General features: G+C 41.7%; 1 protein-coding gene across 4 annotated transcripts in view; it reads right to left on the minus strand.

The window, feature by feature from the left end:
- Positions 1 to 23,379, minus strand: part of CACNA1C (calcium voltage-gated channel subunit alpha1 C) — a 498,947-nt gene that overhangs the window by 129,824 nt on the left and 345,744 nt on the right. For all 4 annotated transcript variants that reach the window (XM_052789484.1, XM_052789488.1, XM_052789485.1 and 1 more), the window contains exon 9: positions 20,569 to 20,741. In XM_052789484.1, coding sequence (XP_052645444.1) covers positions 20,569 to 20,741 — 173 coding nt within the window. The remainder of the gene's footprint in view (positions 1 to 20,568; positions 20,742 to 23,379) is intronic.

Consider the following 23,379-nt stretch of genomic DNA (forward strand, 5'->3'; position numbering starts at 1 on the left):
TCCAGACACCTGACAGAAGAGACCAACACCCTCCTCACTACAACCCCCTTTCAGGTAGTTGTAGAGAGCGATAAGGTCTCCCCTCAGCCTCCTCTTTTCTAGACTGGACAACCCCAGATCCCTCAGCCGCTCCTCATAAGACTTGTGCTCAAGGCCCCTCACCAACTTGGTTGCCCTTCTCTGGACACGCTCCAGCAGCTCAATGTCTTTCCTGTAGTGAGGGGCCCAAAACTGAACACAGTACTCGAGGTGCGGCCTCACCAGTGCCAAGTACAGGGGAACAACCACCTCCCTGCTCCTGCTGGCCACACTGTTCCTGATACAGGCCAGGATGCGATTGGCCTTCTTGGCCACCTGGGCACACTGCTGGCTCATATTCAGCCAGCTGTCAACCAGCACCCCCAGGTCTTTCTCTGCCGGGCAGCTTTCCAGCCACTCTTCCCCAAGCCTGTAGCGCTGCATGGGGTTGCCATGACCGAAGTGCAGGACCCGGCACTTGGCCGTGTTAAACTTCATACAATTGGCCTCAGCCCATCGATCCAGCCTGTCCAGATCTCTTTGTAGAGCCTCCCTACCCTCAAGCAGATCGACCCTGCCTCCCAACTTGGTGTCGCCTGCAAACTTGCTGAGGGTGCACTCAATCCCCTCATCCAAATCATCAATAAAGATATTAAACAGAACAGGGCCCAACACCGAGCCCTGGGGAACACCACTCGTGACCCGCCGCCAGCTGGATTTCACCCCATTCACCACGACCCTCTGGGCTCGTCCATCCAGCCAGTTTTTCACCCAGTGAATAGTGCACTTATCCAGGCCACAAGACGCCAGCTTCTCCAGGAGTATGCCATGAGAGACAGTATCAAAGGCCTTGCTGAAGTCTAGGAAAATAACATCGACAGCCTTTCCCTCATCCACTAGGCGGGTCACCCGGTCATAGAAGGAGATCAGGTTGGTCAAGCAGGACCTGCCTTTCATAAACCCATGCTGACTGGGCCTGATCCCCCTCTTATCCTGGAGCTGCCATGTGAGTGCTCTCAAGACAAACCGTTCCATAATCTTTCCCGGTACCGAGGTCAGGCTGACAGGCCTGTAGTTCCCCGGATCCTCCCTCTGACCCTTCTTATAAATGGGAGTCACATTGGCAAGCCTCCAGTCCTCTGGGACCTCCCCTGTTGACCAGGAACGCTGATAGATGATGGAGAGTGGCTTGGCAAGGACCTCAGCCAGTTCTCTCAGTACTCTTGGATGGATCCCATCAGGTCCCATAGATTTGTGAGTGTCCAGATGGCGTAACAGGTCCCTAACTAATTCCTCCTGGATTAAGGGGGGTATGTTATGCTCTTCATCCTTACCTTCCAGCTCATGAGGCGGAGTACCCTGAGGATGACTGGACTCACTATTAAAGACTGAGGCAAAGAAGGCATTAAGTACCTCGGCCTTTTCCTCATCACTGGTTGCTACGTTCCCTTCTGTATCCATTAAAGGATCATTAAAAGATCATCTAGTTCTAACCCCTCTGCCATGGGCAGGGACATCTGTCACTAGCTCAGGTTGTTTAAAGCCCCGTCCAACCTGACCTTGAACACTGGTGCATCCACAACTTCTCTGAGAAACCTGTTCCAGCGTACCTATTCCAGAAGCAAATCATGGTGGCTTTGCTTTCATGGGAATCTCTTTTTTTGGATTTATCATCACATCCATAATTCACTCTGGTTGATGAAATCTCCCATTAGTTACATATTGTCTAGGTAGCATAGCATAGCAATTTTTTTAGAGGGAAGTGAAAACTTTTTAAAGGCGTGCAAGTATCTTTTTCAACAGAGCGCAAACCATAAGGACCAGTAGGTTTTATACTCTACAGTTGCTTCTGAAGCCTTTGTGCTTCTTACATCTTGCCACAGTGTGGCTCATCTCTGAATGTAGACTTTTTCTCCTGGACCACCTAAACTCCAATTTCACATTTCTTATATAGCATTCCTGCAGCAGCTAAAGCAACAACAAAAGCTACGTAGCAGCTTCCTTAAAAACAAATCTGAAAAATGCTTCATGTTATGTTAATTCTAGCTCTGAGGCCCAACAGACAGAAATAAGGACAAAGAGTCTGCAGTCTGTGACCGGCTAGACAGACAGATGTGCAAGACCCTTTGAGAGCCTCTGTTCCATGTCACTGGCATGAAGCATTGATACCAACTCTACTCTTGCACTAACATCTGCCCCTTCTCCAACAAAACGCCCCATGGACATGCAATGAATTATTAGATGGCAGGTTGCCAAAAGACAGCCAACCACCGAAACAGAAAGCTGGTACAAGCAAATACCCTTCTGTGTAGCCCAGAGATAATTTTTCCCTTACGCGCTCAGAGAATAATATTAGCTCCCAGTTCAGAAATATCATTACCACTGTTGCATCTTGCATTTATGACATGTTTGTTATCTTGGCAGTGGAAGTAGTTCTAATATTCAGATTTATCTCTCTGGATTACATAATGTTGCCACACTTGTTGCTGAATCTCACTTTAATACTGTGACAATTTAAGATCCTGAGAAGATCATGCCTGGGCAATGGATGCCAAGTTCCACAAACATAGACAAAGCATAAACTTTTCACAGATTTTAATAGGATATGTTTCTACATGACTTTGCAGATCTGTGCATTAGTTTTAGAACTGGATATGTCAGAGGCTATTCACATTGCCTGACTTCACATCTCTGATTTAGCTGTTTGAGTTAGGCTACAGAGGCAGATAGATTCCTATCACAGGTTTTCTGAATGCCATACTGATGTCTCCCTCAACCGTATGGACAGGCTGGGCATTTACCTTATACCCTTGGGTTAGGTACCTGACTTGAAACAGTGTGACTATCCAACAGTATGTTCATTCATATTGAAAAAGACCTGTAGTGGGTTTTCAGATTAAGAAAAGCAACAATACACTTGATTGTTTTTTCTAATGTGCTCACTTAGACTCCAATTTCTCCAACACTCCAATTTCTACTGGTATTGAATTACTTTGCAAAATATGGGTCTAAATAACCCCCTTTGCCCATGCTGGCATTTGAGGTTAGAAGGACCTGACGTCACTCTACGACTATTTCACCTTATTGTGTCACCTTGGCCGTATCACCAAGCCTTTCTACTAAAGGGGGGGTTTCTCTAAAAGGGGGATTATAATTCTGCACTCACCTTGCAAATCTCTCTGAGATCTGCAGATGAAACACACTACAATAAGCGCTAAGTACTATAGTTATTACTGATGCTAATGTCTCCCAAGCGGGACTCTGCAGAACTATAAAGCAAACCTAAAGAGCAAAGAAGTCCTGTGAATTCTCCAGCTGGGATTTAAGATTTCTTTCTCCATCAAGCACAACAAGAATAAATTGCAATATCCAGGCTGCTTCCTTTAACAGAATGTGCATCAAGTGAATGACTTTGTCTCCAGTAAAAACCCTGCTTCCCATGGTGCCTTTCATGCCCACCATTTCATGAATGAGTCTATGGGCAGCTGTCAGAATATCAACCAACTCATATTTTTTTGGTGGAGAGCTCTTATTTTAATTAATATGTGAATATTGGCTAGCTTTCCTTTTCTCATTGCCTGTTTTGGAAATGCTGAACTCATTCATCTTATTCATTAACTTAAATAAGATACAGCTTTCATTCTGCTACATGCATACAGTGTCTTGGGAACAATCAGTGAGTATGTTCTTAAATGCAAGCAGCATGCAGAAAGTAAAGTGTGCAGAGGTAAATGATTAGTTTTCTCTAGATATCCTGATTTTGTCAGGAAAATACACTAGATATGACTGGGGAACTCTTCTGTTTTCTGTTTTGAAAAGGAGTTCTGCAATAGGAAGGCTTCTATAGGAGAAGAGGAAAAAGAACTTGAACTATATGTAGGATCTTGGTGGTTACATGCCTCCCAAAGTTAGACAGAATGCATCAATGAATCTAGCACAGTAAAAAAAATCAAGAACAATTGTGAAAATACTTGGAAAATCCTTACCAAGGGCTCAGAGGCCAATGCTCATATGAACAGTATTATACACACAATTTTACATTAATTACATGTAATATATATACTTTGCATAACCTAATTTTGTGTTACATACAAATGACTGCAATTGCAAGGAGAGCGCTTGATTCACACTTTCACTCAAGGTCAGCCACAGAATTTAAGATAGTAATAAAGAGCCATGAAGTGATTGCCAGTTGTATCCACTTCAGTGAAAAAAAACAAAAAGGCTTTCGGTAAAAAGATCTTTACACCAGTGAACCAGCAGCAAAGGTGCTGCAGCTAGCACGTAGTAACAAGACCTGTCATTACAGTAAAACCAGGCTGGGCATTGGACTGCATCAGAGAAGAGTGATGCAGTGTAGCACTGTTTTACTGAATGGAGTAGCAGAAAGTAGGAACATTGCCAATACTGAGATGGAGTATCATATCATCAAACGTTTCATACACAGATAAATTATATACTTTATAGTACAAATTGCAATGTATATCTTTTATATAACCCCCCCCTTGCTTTTACATGTCCTCCTCCCCTTCCAGAGTGTCACCATATGCACATACACATCCTATGATGCTGAGGGGATATAGCCATGCACTAAGTGAATTTATACCATACACAAAGAGGAACAGGAGAGATGGCAGCATGTATCAGTTGTGCAGGCATGTGATTAACAGATCTGTCATTACCACGTGCAGATCACTGCACACCTATAAATGCATTACCTTGCTACTAATTAATCTTCCTGGGACTTATTTTAGTATAACAAACTCCTCAGCTACTTTAAACAGCTGCAGTTTTTCTTCTTTTTATAGCAGTATTGACAGTAATATGCTGCGTTCCTCAAATACTTGTTCATTTCAGCTGGTGAGTGGAAAGCACATTGCACAGAGGACCACGTAATGGGCACAGTCAAACTCCTGGCCCTACCAAGGGACAGCCTTTGCAAGCCTCACACATGTTCTGTTCTGTATTTGAAGGGAAGAATTTAAAATCCTCTTCGCATTTCCCTTCCTGAAGGGTGAAGATATTCTTTGCATAACCTGTGGTATCTCAAATGTCTTTTAAGTACAGGACGTAGGACTCACCCAGACTTTATGGAAAGGAGTCTAACTCTGCTAAAAAGGACAAGATGAGTAGTCTCCCTGGGTAACTGGTTGTACTGCTGAGCAAACTTCTAAGTCTGCAATAGGAGTCCATTCACTGCAGAGTATCTGCCTGCAAGTTCAATGGAAGCAACTCTCTTAATGCCTGTGGCTGAAGAAGGACAGATGGGCTGGGTCACAGGGTGACAGAACTGCTACCAGAACAGATCTTGAAAGATATCTCTCTCCTGAATCTGGATTCTCCTATGACATCCTAAACTGGTTTTCTTGTCTGATAAATGACTTGTATTGTTTGCCTTGTTAGGAGCAACAACTAATGTGCCAAAGTGCAAGGCATTTACTTGCCAGTACATGGTGTAAGTTTCTGGTGTCAGTCTAATAGTTTTTAGCAGCGCCTCTCTTTCCCCACAGAATTCTGAAGCAATTCATTAAAAAAAAAGAAAGAAAAAAGGAAAAGTAAAACAACTGAGGATCTATGACTCTTTCAACAGTATTTTGTGATGGTGAACAAATCACAACAGCACATTCTGAATGGTTCTGCAAGATTTCTCTTTCATTCTTTATGATTTTTAGCAGCGGAAGGTAGGACAGCTGCAGTGCCATCAAATGTGCCTCAATCTACCCTGCAAAATGATACATGGGCACAATAAGCAGGAGCACCTCACTTGAAAACCAGAAGGATTCTATTATTGCAGGCTGGTCTGGCAGACGCCTTAGAAATGTGGGCATGACAGCTGCAAACACTGTAGATAATGTGTTGGGAAGTGATACAAACATTGATCATGAACAAAATAACTAACCACAAAGAAAATGCCCTCAAGACAGTAAAATCAACAACTAAAAGAAAAAAACCCTCCTGCTTTGATCCTTTTTGTCCCTCTAATAATCATGGCGCTATTAATATTTTGCTTAGTAGCACTGTTATTAATGAAAATAACCAGCACATAAGTTTCAAGCACAAATGTGGTTTTAAAGCAGGCCACGTGTTTCCTGAAATTCCTGTGCATGGGGGAACTTCTGCGCCTGCCCACCCATACAAATATACACCTGGGTGGTGAGCCAGTAACTCTGATGAGGATCTCTACTTCAGCCAAAGCATCTTTGCTCTTTCAGTTCACAGTCCTGTGAATCTGTCTTCCCTGTAGAGTCCAGGAGAAGCAAAAAAATTACAGAAGCTAGTTCCAACTCTATCTGCTTAGGGCATCAGAAACTCTCTGGTGAGTGCTGCTTGCCACCTAGACTGCTAAGCTTCAAAGTGACTGAGATGCAGCTCTGGCTGTTTTATGACATTCCTGCCTGTCACAAGCCATTTCAAGGTGGGCGATGCCTGAAAACTCAGTGAGTGGCCTACAATTTGTGAGCACATAAGAGGATATGTCAGGACAGCAGGAACTGTTTGGATAGTGCAGCAGGTGGGGAGCCATGCCTTGGTAGCTCGCAATGGACATCTTTCCCAGAGGGAGCTCGCAGAACCCTGCAGCCAGGGAGCTTAGGCAGGAATTGTGCCAATGAGAAGGTAGGTCTCTCTGAGGACTATATCTGGTATAGAAGGAAACTATTCTCCTGGAGGCTGGCCCTTGTTGGCAGGACATCACAAAAAAAAGAAGTGAATGTGAGGGAGAAATTGGGCTGTATTATTTCAAAGGACAGGCAGGGCAATTGGACAGAGGCTGGGCCATGGCTGAAGGGACTGTGGGAAAGAATAAGTGACTGAATATTTTCATCTGAAATACCACTCTGCAAGCTGGAAAAGTAGTGTATGCTTCCTGCATCTGGGAAGACTTAATTTAGGAGTGACTTCCTTAAAATATTTAAGCATTAATATTATCAAGAAAAGAGAGCAGCAAGGCCCTGTCCATCTGAGCAGTCCCTTTGCACAAGCAGTGCCTGACAGAGATTAATTCTTGGTAAATGCAGACATTTTCTAATAGCAGTATTCATGTGGGATGTGTGAGAAGGCTCCTGGATGATGTCTTCCTTGATGGTAAACAATCAAGCAATTCAGTTCACTGATTGACAGGTACAGCAACACACACATCAGATCTAGGTCACTCTGGAGCCAGGGCTGTGTGAAAGCACTGGACCCCTACAGTTGCATTCATGGATTGCACTGCACAGATTCTATTCAGCTTCATGATCTGAAATGGAACTTACCTCTCCTATTCCGAAATGTGCATAACATTCTGTTTTGAAACCCTAGTCTGCTACATTTCTTCTGTGCCTAGTAAATAAAATGCTTGTGATTTTGTGTGCTGCTCCTGCATGTGGTGTTCTTTCAGACACTTTTGCTAACATAATGACTAGTCTGATACTAGACACTATTATCACAATATCACATGAGTCAGAAGCATGAGACATGCTAGCTGGGCAGGCTCTGTGTTACTGTGCAGCCAGGAGAAAAGCAACAAATTGAAGTTAAAGAGTTTTGCCCTTAAAGTCAGCTTGTCAAACCTGTAATTAAAGCTTTTATACCTCTTGAGTAGGGCATTGAGAATAGTTCAATTACCCAGAGCCAAAGAAACAGGCATTTTATAGTGGCCTTGAAATAATAGATTCCTAGTTTGCAAATACTTCTAGCATGCAGGAGAGTGAGGGACTGATAACAACAGCTTGAGCTAAGCTTAGTGTGGGCAGGTGTTATGCAAGCTTCCCTCACACAGCTGTGTTAAAGCAAGTCATTCGTGACCTGGCATAGCCCTGTTATTCTGCTCGTGGTTCTTCAAACAGCTAGATAATACACTTACATTTTGATCTGCACATCTGTGAGGATCCATGCAGCTCTGCCACTGCATCCTTGTTCTGATGCTTAACCCTTCTGCTACTTCAGCCTATGGATTTTAATGTAGTTGGTAACATCCTCATCCTGATCTCCAGTGACCCCTGTGTTACCTATCCTTGGGTCAACTACAAGACCTCTATAGTTTGCACTTAGAGGGACATGTCTGACTGCAGTCCTTCCTCAAGTGGACAAGAAGTGAGATTCATCATGCTGTGGTTTGTGAACTTTGTAAATGGAAATGAGGATGTGAGCAGCACTATGAACACCCATGGGCCCTAAAGCTGACTTTGAATTTAGGCCTCAAGATCTGAAAGGCCAATTCTCTAATCTGTTGACTTATCTCTACAACCATGCTAACTGAAGAGCTGCTGTAATCAGCAGGCAGACTCAGTGCAACAGCTATTTTCAGTTTGGTTCCCCAGTTGGAAACATTTTCCTTCCCCCGCCACCTCTCCAGGCTTGATGTTGTTTATGAGATAACTGGGATGGAGAGACTTGCTTTTCTTCCCAGGAGCAAATACAACCAGAGATTTTTATGCTATTAGCAGACTGTACTGGAGTGGATGTGAAGTTTCTCACCCAATAAGCAGAAGTGAGCAGGCACAGAGAGAGAGTGTGACTGCTGCTCCCTCAGCGCCATGCCTGTACCGGGGTCCTGCTGCAAGCTTACCAGGCTTCCCACCAAAGCGCTGAAAAGGGCTGGGTGCCATTCACAACTGGTGGTTATTCTCAGCTGCACCAGCACTGGCTATCAAGTCAGTAACATATATACTAGTTCAACTGTGTAACGTCGCCCAGACTCCTTGTCTCTGAGCTCCGCCACAGGAACATCACAGCGCCGCAGACCTCCTGTCAGCTACAGCTCATTGTGCCGCTCCACCGCACTGCCTTCACAACAGCAGGGTCAGCTTTCTAACTTCACTTGCATTTAAAACAAAATACTATTATCTTTGCCTTCTTGTGTGCTTGATCATGAATTGATTTAAGAAAGTGATGGACTACCTGAGCTACCTTGCAGTCAGGGGCAGGGAAGGCGGAGGATATGACAGTTTCCGTGGGAGAGCTCTGCTAATGCACCCCTGGCCTCCCTCAGCCTGTCCTGGTCTCTTAGAGGCTTCCCAGTTTGACCTCTTCTCACACAGAGCTCTTGGTCTGGGCCAAGGAATACAAGGTCTGGGCCTCAGTATTTATCTTCCTGCAAATGAATCTTCGAGTTACAATATAAAATACATAAAGGAAGAAGAAGAGATAGGTAGATAGGTCATGATGAATACACACTTAGACCGAGGGGGAAAAAAGCTCATATCAGAACAATTTCTCTTACAGTTGGTCCTATCACATTCTTCTACCTACCAAGACCACTTAAGACATTCAGCTTACAAGAACTATATTGAAGGTTCTAGTTGTACTAAACTTTTCCTACATGTCTTTGGACTAACCACACTCAGTTGCCTCTTCTGAGGCACTGGATGGCATTTTTGACATCCCACCTGGGATATGCCCTTCCAACTATCACACTGCAAGAGTACAAGCCACAGCTGCTATACTTGATCTGTCAGTCCACAATGAAGGTCTTGGGTACCATGAAGTGTCTAAATTGGCATTAGATGAATATGTTTAGGCAGCTGAACCCCATCTATACTAGTTTTGGTTTTCTGTAAAAAGGAGGTACATACACATACTTTAATTTATGTATACACACTGTGGCTTTGATCTCAGTTGGCAATACTGTAATACAACTAATTCTCACCCCCAGCAGTTGTTTCTAACTCCAAACACATGCTCCGTGTCCCTCAGCTACCATTACTGAACACCACAGTCTCTCTCCTGACAGTTCTTTATACCACATTAAAAAAAATCCTCGGGGTTTCAGCTGCTCTCAGTCCTGCTCACCAATGCTTTCTTCTCAATGAAGAGACTCTTAAGGCTACATCTGCAGTGATAACTGATTTTCAAACACTGATCACAGGTCATTCTCGCTGACTTCAGCAGGAACTGCTGAATACTCCACTGTTTTTAAAACCACTTTATAAGTGCCCTTATAAAGATTTAAGAGCACATTTTAGGCATCTACTTAAAAAAAAAAAAAAAAAAGGCCTTGCTGTATAAATACTCAGCTTGGGGGTTTGTGGCATATCTTCCTAAAATTTTCTGTGGAGATCCTGGTACTGAGTGCCTTCTACGCCTTTCTAACCATGCGAAATAAAGCACGTTCAAACCGTCAGAAGTTATGGCAATGGCGGTTTTCTCACAGACTGTTTCCTCTAAGTCCTTTCTTGAGAAGTGGAATCACAATGTCAGTGGATAAATCTTGACAGCTTCAAGAAGTACTTCCCAACAGGACAGACAGAGATTAATTTATTTGCACAAAGGTATCTTCCCCAGCTGTATAAACAATGGATTCCCTCTAAAGCCTTACCTTCAAAGATATTTCTCTGTAACGTATTAGTACTATAAGAGGATTCCTACATCAACATAAGTCTCTCTTCCAGCAGGCAAAACAGAGGTGTTATCTCACCAGGCAGTCTTTACTAGGGAAATAGCTTTTATAGTAGATAAACTTAATGCCCTATCAACATTAATGTCAGCCTCTATATACTGTAGCTGGTCACACATCACTGCTCTAGCAGTTCTCAGTGTAATGTTGTTTGCACTCCAGGTTACAAGAGTCAGGGAAGGGAGAAGCTGGAATAAACTAAGTTGAACACCACAAGCCAGATCCTCAGTTGCAAGAGAGCAAGAGCACATGTAGATCACCACAAAATTTTTTCAGTCACAGAGGATCTTATAGGAAGCGTTTTTTCCCAGATGCGAACTACAGCGGCCTGGGACCTTATTTAATTTACGTACCTTTTGATGCCCGCAAGAGAGTAAGAAGAAAAATTGAGCCTGCAGGCAGAAATTAGCACATTCTGGAGTTTGGCACAGAGATTTGGTAGATGCTTATTGCAGTGACCCTTTCAGGGTCATTTAATTATCTCAGAGCTGTCACTGTTCACCAGCACTCACTCAAGAAGCTGGCTGCTGGAGTCAGACGCATGCCTGAATTTGGCCCACCTTCCCCAAACTGAAGAGTTACTTTGCTCTACTTTCTAGAAATGCTTTTCCCACTTCACCAAACAATATCAGGCCTTCTGTTCTATGTCGGAACAAATTACTGCAGAATTATAGATTGTAACATTGGCCACAGCTTTGTCCTGAGGCTTCCTGAATATCAGCAGCTTTTTCTTCTTTTGCTCTCCATTCAAACAAAGGAAACAAATTGTTTTTTCCAAACTGTGCTTTGACATAAAACACAGGCTTGAGCTAAAATGCTTCTACATCTCGTTTGGTTAGATAGGATTTACCTACCCTTGGCAGTAACTATCAGCAGAGGAAGGGGAAGAAGGTTTTTCAAATGGTTGCTTGCTTTTTGTTTTATGATCAAAGCTTCCTTTCAGCCAGAAAGAGAAACTGGGAAGTTGTGAAATCTACAGAACAATGAACCTAAATGCTGCTTTTTAATAAAAGCTGGGTTGTGAAATTATATTACTAATAAAAACCAAACTTGTTGATTAACTTAAACAGAGTGAACCATCCATACATTCAGGGGAACAAGAAAATTGTATCTATTAAAGTGATTAAGATGATTACAGTGAATTCCCAGAGAAGGAAAATAGTTCAAAACCACCCTGATCAAACCTGTAAATGCCTTATGTGATACAATCCAAGGTCAAAATTCTAGTCTAGAAGGCAGAGAATTGTGTGAGAGACACTGGCACTGGGAGTGTGGGTGACCTTGAGAACCTTGTTTAGCCTTCCTGTGCCTTTTTCTTTAAACTAGACAAAAGAGCCCAGAACAACATTTCTCCAAATATTAACCTGCATACATATTTTAAAGAATCAATGTTGTATATGAAGCATTTCTAAGCATAACTTAACCCCCAAATTTTTAATTTCACTTTGTTAAGAAAGCTAATTTTTTTTCCTCTCTATTTCCTCTTTTCTCCTCTTGAAAATGGGGAGAAAGACAAAACAATCAAGGAAAAGGCTCTACTGCTTCCTTGCTTTTTTGCTCACAATAAAAAGAAAGCAACCTGTGAAGATAGTCAGGAGGGAAGTCTACTCTCAGTTTTGGTTTTATTCCAATAGGAAAAAGTCAAATGTTGGCATCATAGTTTTGTTGACTTTGATGTAACATGGGGCAAAAGTGGAAGCAGAATCACCCTAAATGATCTTTTTTTTGTTACTTCAGCTGCACATAAAGTTACACAATGAAAATGACACTTTTAAATGGCACCTTTACTTTCTCATACCTACAGTGCTGACTATCATTGCCCTAGGTACTCTGCCACCACAGCTACCTACAGGGTCACTATGAAGCCTCACAAATACTTTCTTGTTCTTTTCTGATATACGTTGTTTTTTCCTTTTAAGGATATAAAAGTTTATCTGGGTCTGATCCCACATTTCCTTAAGTACAGTTATGGAAGCAAAATGCAAATTCATGCCAGATACAACTGCATTTTAGCCAGTGGAATTACGCACTGGGCAAACAGTACTACCTGGACTATTCAGTCCTGTAAGCAATTTCAGATCCCAAATATCTCATGCTCTCCCTTTGGTGAATGACAGTTACACAATATTGAAGTCATGTGTGAGCAGAGAGAAGCCTCTGGCGCATCAAGACCTCACATTGGGCAGCATTTTCAAGTGCTGACACTTGCATGTTTTGTTACTGACCTCAGATGAAACAGAAGGCCCAAGTCCTTACCCAGGCAAAATCCCCAGCAACTTCAGTAGGATTTTTGCCTAAGAACTGCAGGAGTGATTCAGCCCAATGTGAGAACTAATGTCCCAGAAGCTTTTTCTAGGCAGCACGCTAATTATAGACTCAAGCTTGACATCTGTAGCACAAACCCATGCAGCATTTTGCAACCTGAGCTTCTCTGTGAAGAAGAGAACAACCACACAACAAAACCAAAGCTGACTTATCATTTACAAAGGCCTTTTTGTAAGTGTCCTCAAACTGTAGTATTTATATTAAAAGCAGTGTATAAGCTACTTCAAAAGATGGCAGAGTAGAAAAATGCCACTGGGACTGTTTTCTACAGAGCATGCATTGGGCATAGCACACAACTGGGAGTTGCTCTCACTCCTGTCCAAGCAAACCACATTTTGGAACCTCAGCAGCCGAGTACATGGAGTTTTTCCCCTAAAAGAAACTGGTGGTGCAGTGAACACCAAAAAGCACTTCTTCTGTCCCTCTGTCTCCAGGTGAAAGAGAATAAATCTATCACAGCTATTAAACTCCTTGTGAAACACCTGTCAGGGGCCCTTGTGAAATACCTACAATTGTTGGCACTGTAACTAATCTTTTTCTTAGTTACCAGATGATTGTTTTCCACATCAGTGGACAATGATAAAAGTAGATGACATTGTGCTTTCTTCCTCTTTAGATGAGGTTTTGACAGATAATAAATTATTTTACAACACTGGCTTTTATTTCCTTGTATTTACGCATGGAAAGCAAAATGCAACCAGGTTGTATGATACCATTCTCAAATCACCAACTGGTATTGGAGGAACTAAACTGATAAAGGTTTCATTTCCGGCCTGTGCCTCTTACAGCTTTTGCTTAGATGATTTTAAATCCCCTGCGAGCACCCTGTGGTTTTTTAATTGCTTTTTGACAATAGGCAAAAATCCTCTGAAATATCAAGCTGTACGTGCCTGTCAAGGAGTGGTTGCCCATGTCCTTCCACGTGTATGTGAAACATGTTGGGACAAACTCTGCGGATGAAACTAGAATAAAGCAGGGTGAACTGACTTGCTGTCAACAGACAAGTTCAAGTGTGTTTCAAGTATGTTCTGTAAACAGGAGACAAAAATTAACTCAGTACACCATCTTTTTGCTCGCAGAATAAGACGACGAGTTTCAAGGCAGTAATGGTCAAGACTGAATTTAAAATAGACATCTTGTAAATATACTCACTCATTTTCCCCTCTACATCTTCCATGTTAATTCCCTAACTGTGTACTTACCCATTAAATTTCATCATAGAAAATGGACCAAGAATTTTTAGGCCACCCTGAAATTTTAGCCTGTAACCAAGTCTTTGAAAATCCTCTTATGTACTTTCTACCTTAGACATTATCCCACAGCACCATGCTATTTTTTCAGGCTGAAAGTAGTAAGCTACTTCTTTGTCAGTACACGAAGCACATGATTCGGAGGCCAAAGAACAAGCTGACATATGAAATTACTAAATGTAAAAATTGAACATGTTGCTGTTCTTTTATCTTGCTATCCTGATTACATCTGTACACAAAACTGTCTCCAGCCAACAGCTTCAAACCGCTAACTTTCCCAAAGAGTTGCACAGGATTTAGTGGCAACTTTCATTAAAGTCAACGGAAAGTATTTGGTACATAGCCTCACTGAGATCCATGGAGTCTCCTTGTGGTATATAAGTTGACTTTGCAAAAGGAAGTCAACAGGAATTGGATAGATAAATTCTAAAATGCCTGAACTTTTAGAGAAAGGTGGCCATGCTTTTATCCCTGTTCTGTAATAGAGTCAAACTACTACTGGAGCTCTTGGGAATAAAACCCTGTTTGGGCTGAAATTACTGAGGCTTCTATTTCTAGAGTTCTCAAATTCTTCTCTTCTCCTGTTTGAACCATCAGCTCTCCTGTTCTCATTTCTGGCCCGATGTTCAGAAGCACAAAGGGTTTCCATGAAAGACACAGATTTTCCAAAAGTTGTAATGGTCCAGGAGGTCCCAGTTCCTTCTAAAAGTTTTAATTTTGCAGCTGAAAACTTCCTCCCTGTCTCAAAATCATTTCTCCTAGGGAAGACTCTCATAAGCCTGTAATCAAATACACTCTACTACCTAATCATGATTAGTGCTGTTCACAAGTAACACTGGTTTTAGCAGTAAGACAAAATCCGTGGTCCACCAAAAAGTTAGGTTGCAGTTGATTCCTTATAGGCGGTAAACTCCAATCTTAACAAACATTTCCAAAGGTCACTAAGGCACTACAATAGGTGCTCTGAAGGTGAAGATTCAAGACTATTTCTTTTTAAACAGCTTAGTTTTTTACATATTTTAGAATCTGCCTGTATTTCTGTACTACTTGTTTTCAATTGGGCATTTTCTATTCCCACTTTAACTGAGGCATAAATCTGCATGTAGAGTCAACCTCCTTCCCACACCTTTCATTATTTAATTTACTATCAGAAGTATTGTTACATGCTTTTGATAGGCAACACATTGATTTGTACTGTTATTTTTCTGCTGTGTTACCTGAAAACCTGATTATCTACAGCCATCAGTCCCATTGCAATAGAGCCCTGGTGTATGATTAGACTTTAAATTTTTGTAGGGTAAGCTGCTTGCAAATCAGCTCTTGAATTTACAGTACTACCTTGGATATGACTTAACTAGAAAAATGAGTTGTCTTGAATCACAGAATGCCTTTGTTATCAGATCCCAGGCCAAGCAGTGGGCTCTGTTACTCTTAGGGACTCAGTTGACATTACTGAGGTCATACTCACATTGCTGACAGCAGCACCAAATAGAACTGAAATAGAAGGAAACAGAGGGAGGGCAAAATCTGAGCAGTCAGAAACATCAAATTACTTCTCCCTGCCCATTCACAACTTTTTCCTCACCCCAGTGCAGTCAGTGGGAGTTTTGCCAATTAATATCAATAGGAGGAGAATCTGGGTTGGATTGAGGTTTCCTGCTTCTGCCCACAGCAACACAGATGCATTCCAGACCACTCTCAGGAAGAAAAAAAAAAAAGGGGGCAAATTCCCAGTTACTGTGGCAACAGGAGGGATGGGTCTCTTTGCTATAATGTAATTTTGAAATTCAGTAGCTGTTTTGTGCCATGACATGTGTTTCTCTCCTCTGTCAAATTAATGTTTTCTTCCCATGTGGAAGGCCCATCAGGGAAAGAGCACAGAAGAAAACCATCAACACAAACAGCCCCCAGAAGCCTTTTCACATTTCCCACCTCACATCTGCCATAATGGCAAAATCATGTTTGCAAACAAGGAAAAACTGCCTTAAACATGTACTTCCCAAAACACAGAGAATGAATTCAGCCTGCTCTCTGAATGCCCCTCAATGCATGTGAGAGACAACCGGCAATAAACTGCCTCAGAATAATGCCAGGACCTCTGCTATGGAGAGCATCAGTGAAAGGCTGCACAGATTGTCCGACTCTGGCTGCGTTTATCTTCCTTTCTTACACTTTCCTCCACTAAGGTCCTCACTGTTGTAGTCCTTGGGCTTGTTGACCATTACATTAAGGGCTGTAAACACCCAATGAGACTTAGGGCAAGGTTTGACAGCTTCGGGAAAGCAGTAGCAAATATAAAATATGACTGATAATGCCCTAAGGACTGGCACAGGCAGTCAAACCAAAGGGGGATGCAAGTGAATTTTTCTTCCCTTCCACCTTGTGTTTCCTGTTGTACAGGAGGCAGTTCCCATGCTGACAGGCAGGCAGCCCTCTCTACAGAGCAAGACAACAGCAAAACCTGCCTCTGCAGCCAAGGACAGAGAAGAGACTGGAAACATATGTTCTCTGTGTTTGGGATGATTCAGTTGAGGTAGACTACCCAGGTCAGAGCCCAGATGGTATAAACTGCTGAATCTTAGAGTTTACATTAGCTGAGAATCTAGTTTAAAAGTATATTTTAATTAAACTCCTGAACTCTTCTGATATTCTTTATAAAAACCCCCAAATCTCCAAACAACCTCCAAGGGGAAACTGAGGATGCAAAAACTGATGTGACTTCTTTAAAGTAATGCTGTGAGTCACTGTCAGAGTTCAGGCAGGAGCCCACATCTCCTGAGCATCAGTACAATACAACTGATACAAAGGCAACCCCTGAAGTTTACTGAGCTAAAACAACAGCTTAAGGAGGTCTGAACTGCCCTGTGCACTTAAGGAAACTGTTATGTGAAAGTCTCAGGGCTGATACCTTAAAAGTCAACATTATTAATTAATTAATCACTGAACAAAGTGTGCTGGAAAGGGGGAGTAACACTGTTCTGTGGACTTCAGGATGTTGTACTAGAGACAGAAGGCAGTGAGCTTTGAAGAGCACTTGAGAGAAAAGCACACTGAAGCCACATGTGAGGCAACTGAGCTCTTTCAGCAAGAGCTAAACACGGGAAGACAAGGAAGACATTGGAGCCTCAGTGATGCAAGCTCAGCACTGCCAGTAGGTGGGATTCAAATGCCTTGGGGGCACTCAAGCCAAAGGGATTCCTGAGGGCATTTACAACTGTGCCATCTGTCCCTTACAGTGGAGCTTATTTTGTAGATGGTTTTTGGAAGAGAATTAACACCATCTTTCTCCCTCACTTTAACCCTGCTGTGGTGATTGACTGCTGGCATGAATGCCAAAACATTCAACACAGTAGATAATACACCCCCCCCCCCCCCCCGCCAAACCCCAAACAAAACACTCTGTCACTTACTCATGGTACCTTTTCTGTGGTATTATCTTAAGCTGAAGCCATTAAGGAAAGGGTCTCTACTTCTCGGTTTGATTTTGTTACACAGTGTTCATTCAACCCATTTTCTAGCAGATCTATCAAGCCCCAAGAGCAGTACAGCTGCAATATGACTCAGCTTCAGGAGAGCAGACAGGCCTTGTCAGAGATGGTCAGTAAACTAGTCTCCAGCACCTGAGTGGGTTCAGGTGGTTTTGCAGAAGGTATGTTTGTAGGCAGTAGGATAAGCAAGATGTGGAATCACATGGGTAGGTACAGTAAGTATACCAGGAATTTCTTTCCGAGCTAAGCGAATGAAGTGAGTACGACATCTTAGTAGAGGATGTCTGCAAGCTATTTGGCTTTCAAAACACGTTGTCATTTATCATGTGAATAAAGATCGAAATTCAGAAATATCAAGAAATACAATAGAGCTTAAACAACATGGTACCTGCAATTGCGCAAAAGCAAATACAACAGCCTACTGCAAAATAAAAAATGAATGCGTTTTATGAAATAGAAAAGGCCAGAGTGTAAGCTCCACAACTCTACTGGGCGGGGGCATTCATCCAGGTATTCTTATTGGCTTCGGCGAGGGGGTGGGGTGTTGCCCTTTGCCGTCTGTACCCAGAGGCTATTTGCTTCCTCACCAGAGGATGGCAGCACAGAGACCCTTTCCTTCCACAGCCCGAGAGGCCTGTGGCGGGAAGGCCAAGGTACGGCACTGGATAGTACACGAAAGCTAGAAGAAGGGTTGATTTGGCATTCACAGATGCAGACCTCAGGTGCTAAGAAGAATACTGCTATCAACATCCTGCTCTAGATGGGGCACATATGTAATAAACCTCACGGAGTGACTTGTTTGCTTGGTCTCTGGTATTCTCTTGTGCAGAGACTTCTGTTAGCATGACCGTTGTCCCCAGTACGTGGCCAAAATCAGTCCACAGCCTTTCTTCATATCCTGAGCAATTCGTCTCGACAGAGGTGTAATTATACTGTTTAGCACTAGGCACTGCAGACACTTGTTCCCAAGCCTGGTCTGTCATGTAACAAAAACAGATAATGAGACCCAAATCCACAATGTCACAGAGAATGATATGCTGTGTACTAGGGACTAGTCAGCAACCACTGCCCTTAGATACTTGGAACCAAGGGCATTGAAGAAACTGTATTCATTAATAGTTTGGAAAAGAAATGGGTAACAAGTTACTTTGCTAATAGTATGTAACTCCATCATTAACAGCCAGCTGTGAGAGACCCTAGACAACTTGTCAGAATGCAAGAGGACTAATTTTATAAACCATGTCTTACAAAACTCACTTTATTGAACTGAACAGGAAGAACTGAAAGCAAGCTGAAGATATGTTACCTTTCAGGCCTCTAACATTACCACCCATAAAAGGAGCTTGTTAGCTCAAATGTGGATCGACCCCACCCCACAGCACATGTAATGAATCTGCATCTGACATATTCCACAACCTTTTTACCAAAGCAGCATTATTTTTGTGTTAATTAAAAAGGAAAAACTTCAGATCCGCTGGGAACCAAGGCAAGTTCTCATCACACTACCTTACCACTACGGCTACACTTTTCTTTAGCAGGCATGGCTCTAAGATGAAACATGATAAACATGACCCAATTCCCACTGAAATCAAGGGAAAGTCTCCCAGTGACTTCAGTGGAGTTGTGTGCAACTCAGTCCTTGGCCTCCCCACTCAGATATCATCTAAGTATAACAACCAGAGCCCACTGCAGTAGTGGTTTTTTTTTTAAATAGAGAATTCTGTGTACAAATATATTAATTTAGATCACCAGACATTACCTTCCATGTATTGTATGCCACAGAACAGCAAATTTTGGCCATGAATAATAAATTCATTTCTTAGTGATTACTGAGGTTAAACTGTGAAAGTAAGCTATATGCCCTATGAAGACACCAGGATAAAAATCAAAATAACCTGATTTGGGGAAAGTCTGAGCAAGTCACCCCAGTGACTTCTTCAAGTCCAGATACCTAAGTATCATGGGTGTAACCTGATATTAATGACCCCACATTTTTTTTCTAAAAGAACTTAAATGTTCTGGCAGCAACAGGGAGTCGTGCTTACTCCCCAAAAGATCATGAGCAGATACAAATCTTGCTTTACTCTGTAGACACAGCTTTCCCATGTCTAATCTTCCTAATACTAGAATATATTTTTCTGATTGGATCATCCCATGGATTTTGCTTGTTTGGTGGGAAGGGTCGTCTCTAGGGAAATGTTTCACGTCTTCTCTTCCAAAATCAAACTAGGAAAATGCACATTTCTGTAATGAAAGCTAAGAGTAGAGCCATTGTCCATTGACTGTGTAACTGTCTAAAGGTTCCAACTCTGACATTTCCCAAGTGCACAACATGCAATGATAACTGCCAGGTGTTTCTGAAGTGTTACACAGCCTGTATTGGTAAAAGAGGAGGTGGAAGTAGAAGATTCAATGAAGGTAATGAAATATAGTGAATTGCTGCTTTCTTCAAGCCCTTTCTTCTTCAGGATTTCTAATAAGAAGAGATAGTTGGTGAATCCTCACTTTGCACAAACATCTTCTCAACTCCAGAACAGAATAATAAGAGGTAGTTCCCTTACAAGAAATGTCTGAGACCTTAATTCCAGTTTGGCAAAAGCAAACACAATTCCACTGATTTCAGTGGAGTTATAGATGGCCCACTTAATGTACAACAGGGTCGATAATGTCCCTTCTCCCATAGTGTAGCACTGCTTTGCCTAAAAACCTTTGCTTTCAAAGTAATTAACCATGTGTAAACAGCCTGCAACACTGAACTGCAATTAAATAAATGAATAGGAGACAGATGTATATTTTAAAACTTATCTCAGTAGTGGGCTTTAACAGCAAGTATTGATCTTTTTTCTGTTTATTATCAGGATCTTATGTCAGTATCACAGACAAGGTACTGAGGATCTGCAGAACAGTATCAATTATTGTACACATATTTCTCCCTCCCACAGTTTCCTACAGGCATTAAGCTGGAATCATGTTTAAGCACAGTGAGAGTCTCAGGAAGAACTCATTCTTCCTTATAAGCCATCTCAGCACTACAGCAGGTGGGCACAGGCTCTCTTGCTAAAAACAGAGAGAGAGAGAAAGAGAGAGAGAGAGAAAGAAGAAAATTGCTTACTGTTTCGAGGCTTCTCCTCATCCATGCCTTCATCTTCATTTTCTGGGTCAATATCTTCTGCTTGAGTTATCCAGTCTAAGTATCCCTTCAAATCCTCCTCTAGCTGTTGTTTTTCCCGTAACTTCTGGAAATCACCCCGAGCCTTAGCCTTCTCTCTTTCTTTGGAAAACTCCCTAGCAAGAGGGAGGGAGGGACAGGACATGGGCGGAGGGAAGGAAGAGATTGAAAAACAATGGGTTAGACTGATTTCCACTAGAAAGTCTCCACATCCTGTGTAGCACACCCAGCTTACTCTATCCTTTCAAGACAGACACATGAATGGAGATTCCTTGCTAGATACACATGTAAAACAGCTGGAGCGTCCACATTTTTACCAATGCTTAGGAAAAGATTAATACCTTTTTTTACTCCTTTCATTCTCAACATTTGATTGACAATTCAAATAAAACGCATCTATAACATTTATGTACAATACCATACACTTTCTAATACACTTTATCACTTGATATTCTCCAGCAGTTATCCATAAATATCTATATGAGTAATGGTTAATTTAATTCAATGATGAACTGTTTGACAATAATCTGATATCTGGAGAGTGAGATGGTGGCTCTAATTTTTAGCCAGGTTTCAATCTGTCTTAAAGATCATATGCGTAATCACAACTAAATTGGGCTAATTGTAAGTGTAATTAATGGTACTCACAATTCTGTACACATTTAATTATCGGCAATTTCACCCACAGTACTGGACAATATATTTAAAAACCCAGACCTCAATATTTTACTGCAGACTTTCAGTATTCAGGGCTGTTATCTGACATGAAACATATTTTTCAAATCTCAAGTTGGGTCAACAACTATGATAAATTATGGGTAGACAAAACTAATAGATTCTGCCAGAAAGTGCGCTAGGGTAGACATTTGATAGTTTTATGAAAGGCTACTATTGAGAACATAGGCTTAAAACAGAGGGCATAGGAACAAGAATTTCATGTTGCTTAGTTATGAACTTGGGTACTTGCTTTGCCTTCTTTTTGGCTGTGGTGCTCTGTCTTCCTCTCTTTCAGAGACACCTATAAGGCATTATTTTGTTTCTAGAAATGCTGACCTACCTCTATTTAAACTCTGTCCTGTGGTTCTAAACCAGATTTTAATGCTTGTATTTTAAAAAGTAAGCTTAATGATTGTGAAAAGTGCTAGAGCAAGAGTACTTAAGCATTAAGTCTTGTATCTGCTGAAGCAGATCATTACATAAGGCACACACAGCAGATAAAATGGCCCATTGTTTCTAGAAATGAGAGGTAAAGTAATTTTCTCCAATGCATTATCCATTACGCTTGCTGATGACTGTTAGCGATGAGTGGATTTTAAAAAAAACCTCCACCTAATATTTGTCTTAGCTTTGCTCCTGCAAAAACAAATAGGAAACCTACCACTAACTTTGGTGGGATAATATTAGGATTATGAAAATCCTACCCAAGATGTTAATGAGTACCATGTGAAGTATCCTCAAGCAACTGAGATGGAGGTGAGTTTCTAAGTGATGGCGAAATACTTCCCTCCTGTCTGGTCCAAAACCCACTGAAAGATTTCCATTGACTTCACAGGCTTTGGATCAGGCTTTCAATATTATGAGCTGTGCATGAAACCAGCACTGCAGCAGAAAGAAAGTAGGATGGTGCTTTAACTTCAAGCCAAAGTATGTGACAAAGTATGCCTGTGTGATCTTCACCCCTGTTACATTGCTGAGGGTTCAGCCCATCCCATGGGAGTGTGATAATGACGGTGGAAATGAGGAAGAGAATCAGTGACTTCTCAGGCCTGAAGGTAGATCGCAGTCAGCCCTGGGACCAAACTTAGCCACAAGGCAGAAACAGCTATTGCAAGCACAGCAAGAATGAAAAATCAAATTTTCTCATGCTGGGAGCAATATTTTGCTATTTAAAATGTAAAACAAACAAAAAAACAAACCCCCAACAACAACAATAAAAACTATACAAAGAATTTTAGAAAAATTCAATCAATAGCAGTTATATTTCCTGCTTCAATAACATCTTTCCTCTGGTGTGACATAGTGCCTTACCCAAATTAATTAACTGTTAAAAAAAAAAAATACTGAAGCTATGTATTATTGAACCTGTTTGATAAATCAAATCCCAATATTTCAGTTGTTGGCTCCTAAACTGGTATTTTAGAATCCAGAGCAAATGGGTCCAATTTTGAAAGGGACCGAGCCCTCAACTCCAAGTAAGAACTATTTATATGTGCATGGATATAACTTGCAAGGGGCTGTTTTAGAAACCAAAGTGGAAAACATCATGAAACAGCCCAGCTTACAGAAAGTGAAATTCCTACTGTGTCCTGAAGTGGATCATTTATGGTAGATGCATGTAAGCTGAATGCCTGCTTGGGTCTTGTCAGTCCCCACTTACTGTGTCTCTCAAATAGGACTCGGGCTGGGGGCAGAGCTGACTAAACCAATGTGAGATTTTAACATGATATCTTTACACTGACTGTCTGCATATGAGTGAATTTGTTACCTAGCTTTTTAATGGCACAACTGAAAATACTGTGATTGTCTAGTCTAAATGATCTGCAATTGCATGTCGCTTTCCTTTGTACAACGTATGATACTCCACATCTCAGATGACTCTCTAAAGAAGACAACCTATTTAAATTATCTTGATTTCTACTAACATTAAATCATTGAGAACAGGTGGCTCAGGAAATTGCTAATGCAGTTCACGATCAAGAATTACTATCAATGGTCATTTACCATCACATGTGAAATGAGTTGGTGACCTTAGAC

This window comes from Harpia harpyja, chromosome 6, assembly GCF_026419915.1.
Source record: "Harpia harpyja isolate bHarHar1 chromosome 6, bHarHar1 primary haplotype, whole genome shotgun sequence".
Classification (NCBI taxonomy): domain Eukaryota; kingdom Metazoa; phylum Chordata; class Aves; order Accipitriformes; family Accipitridae; genus Harpia; species Harpia harpyja.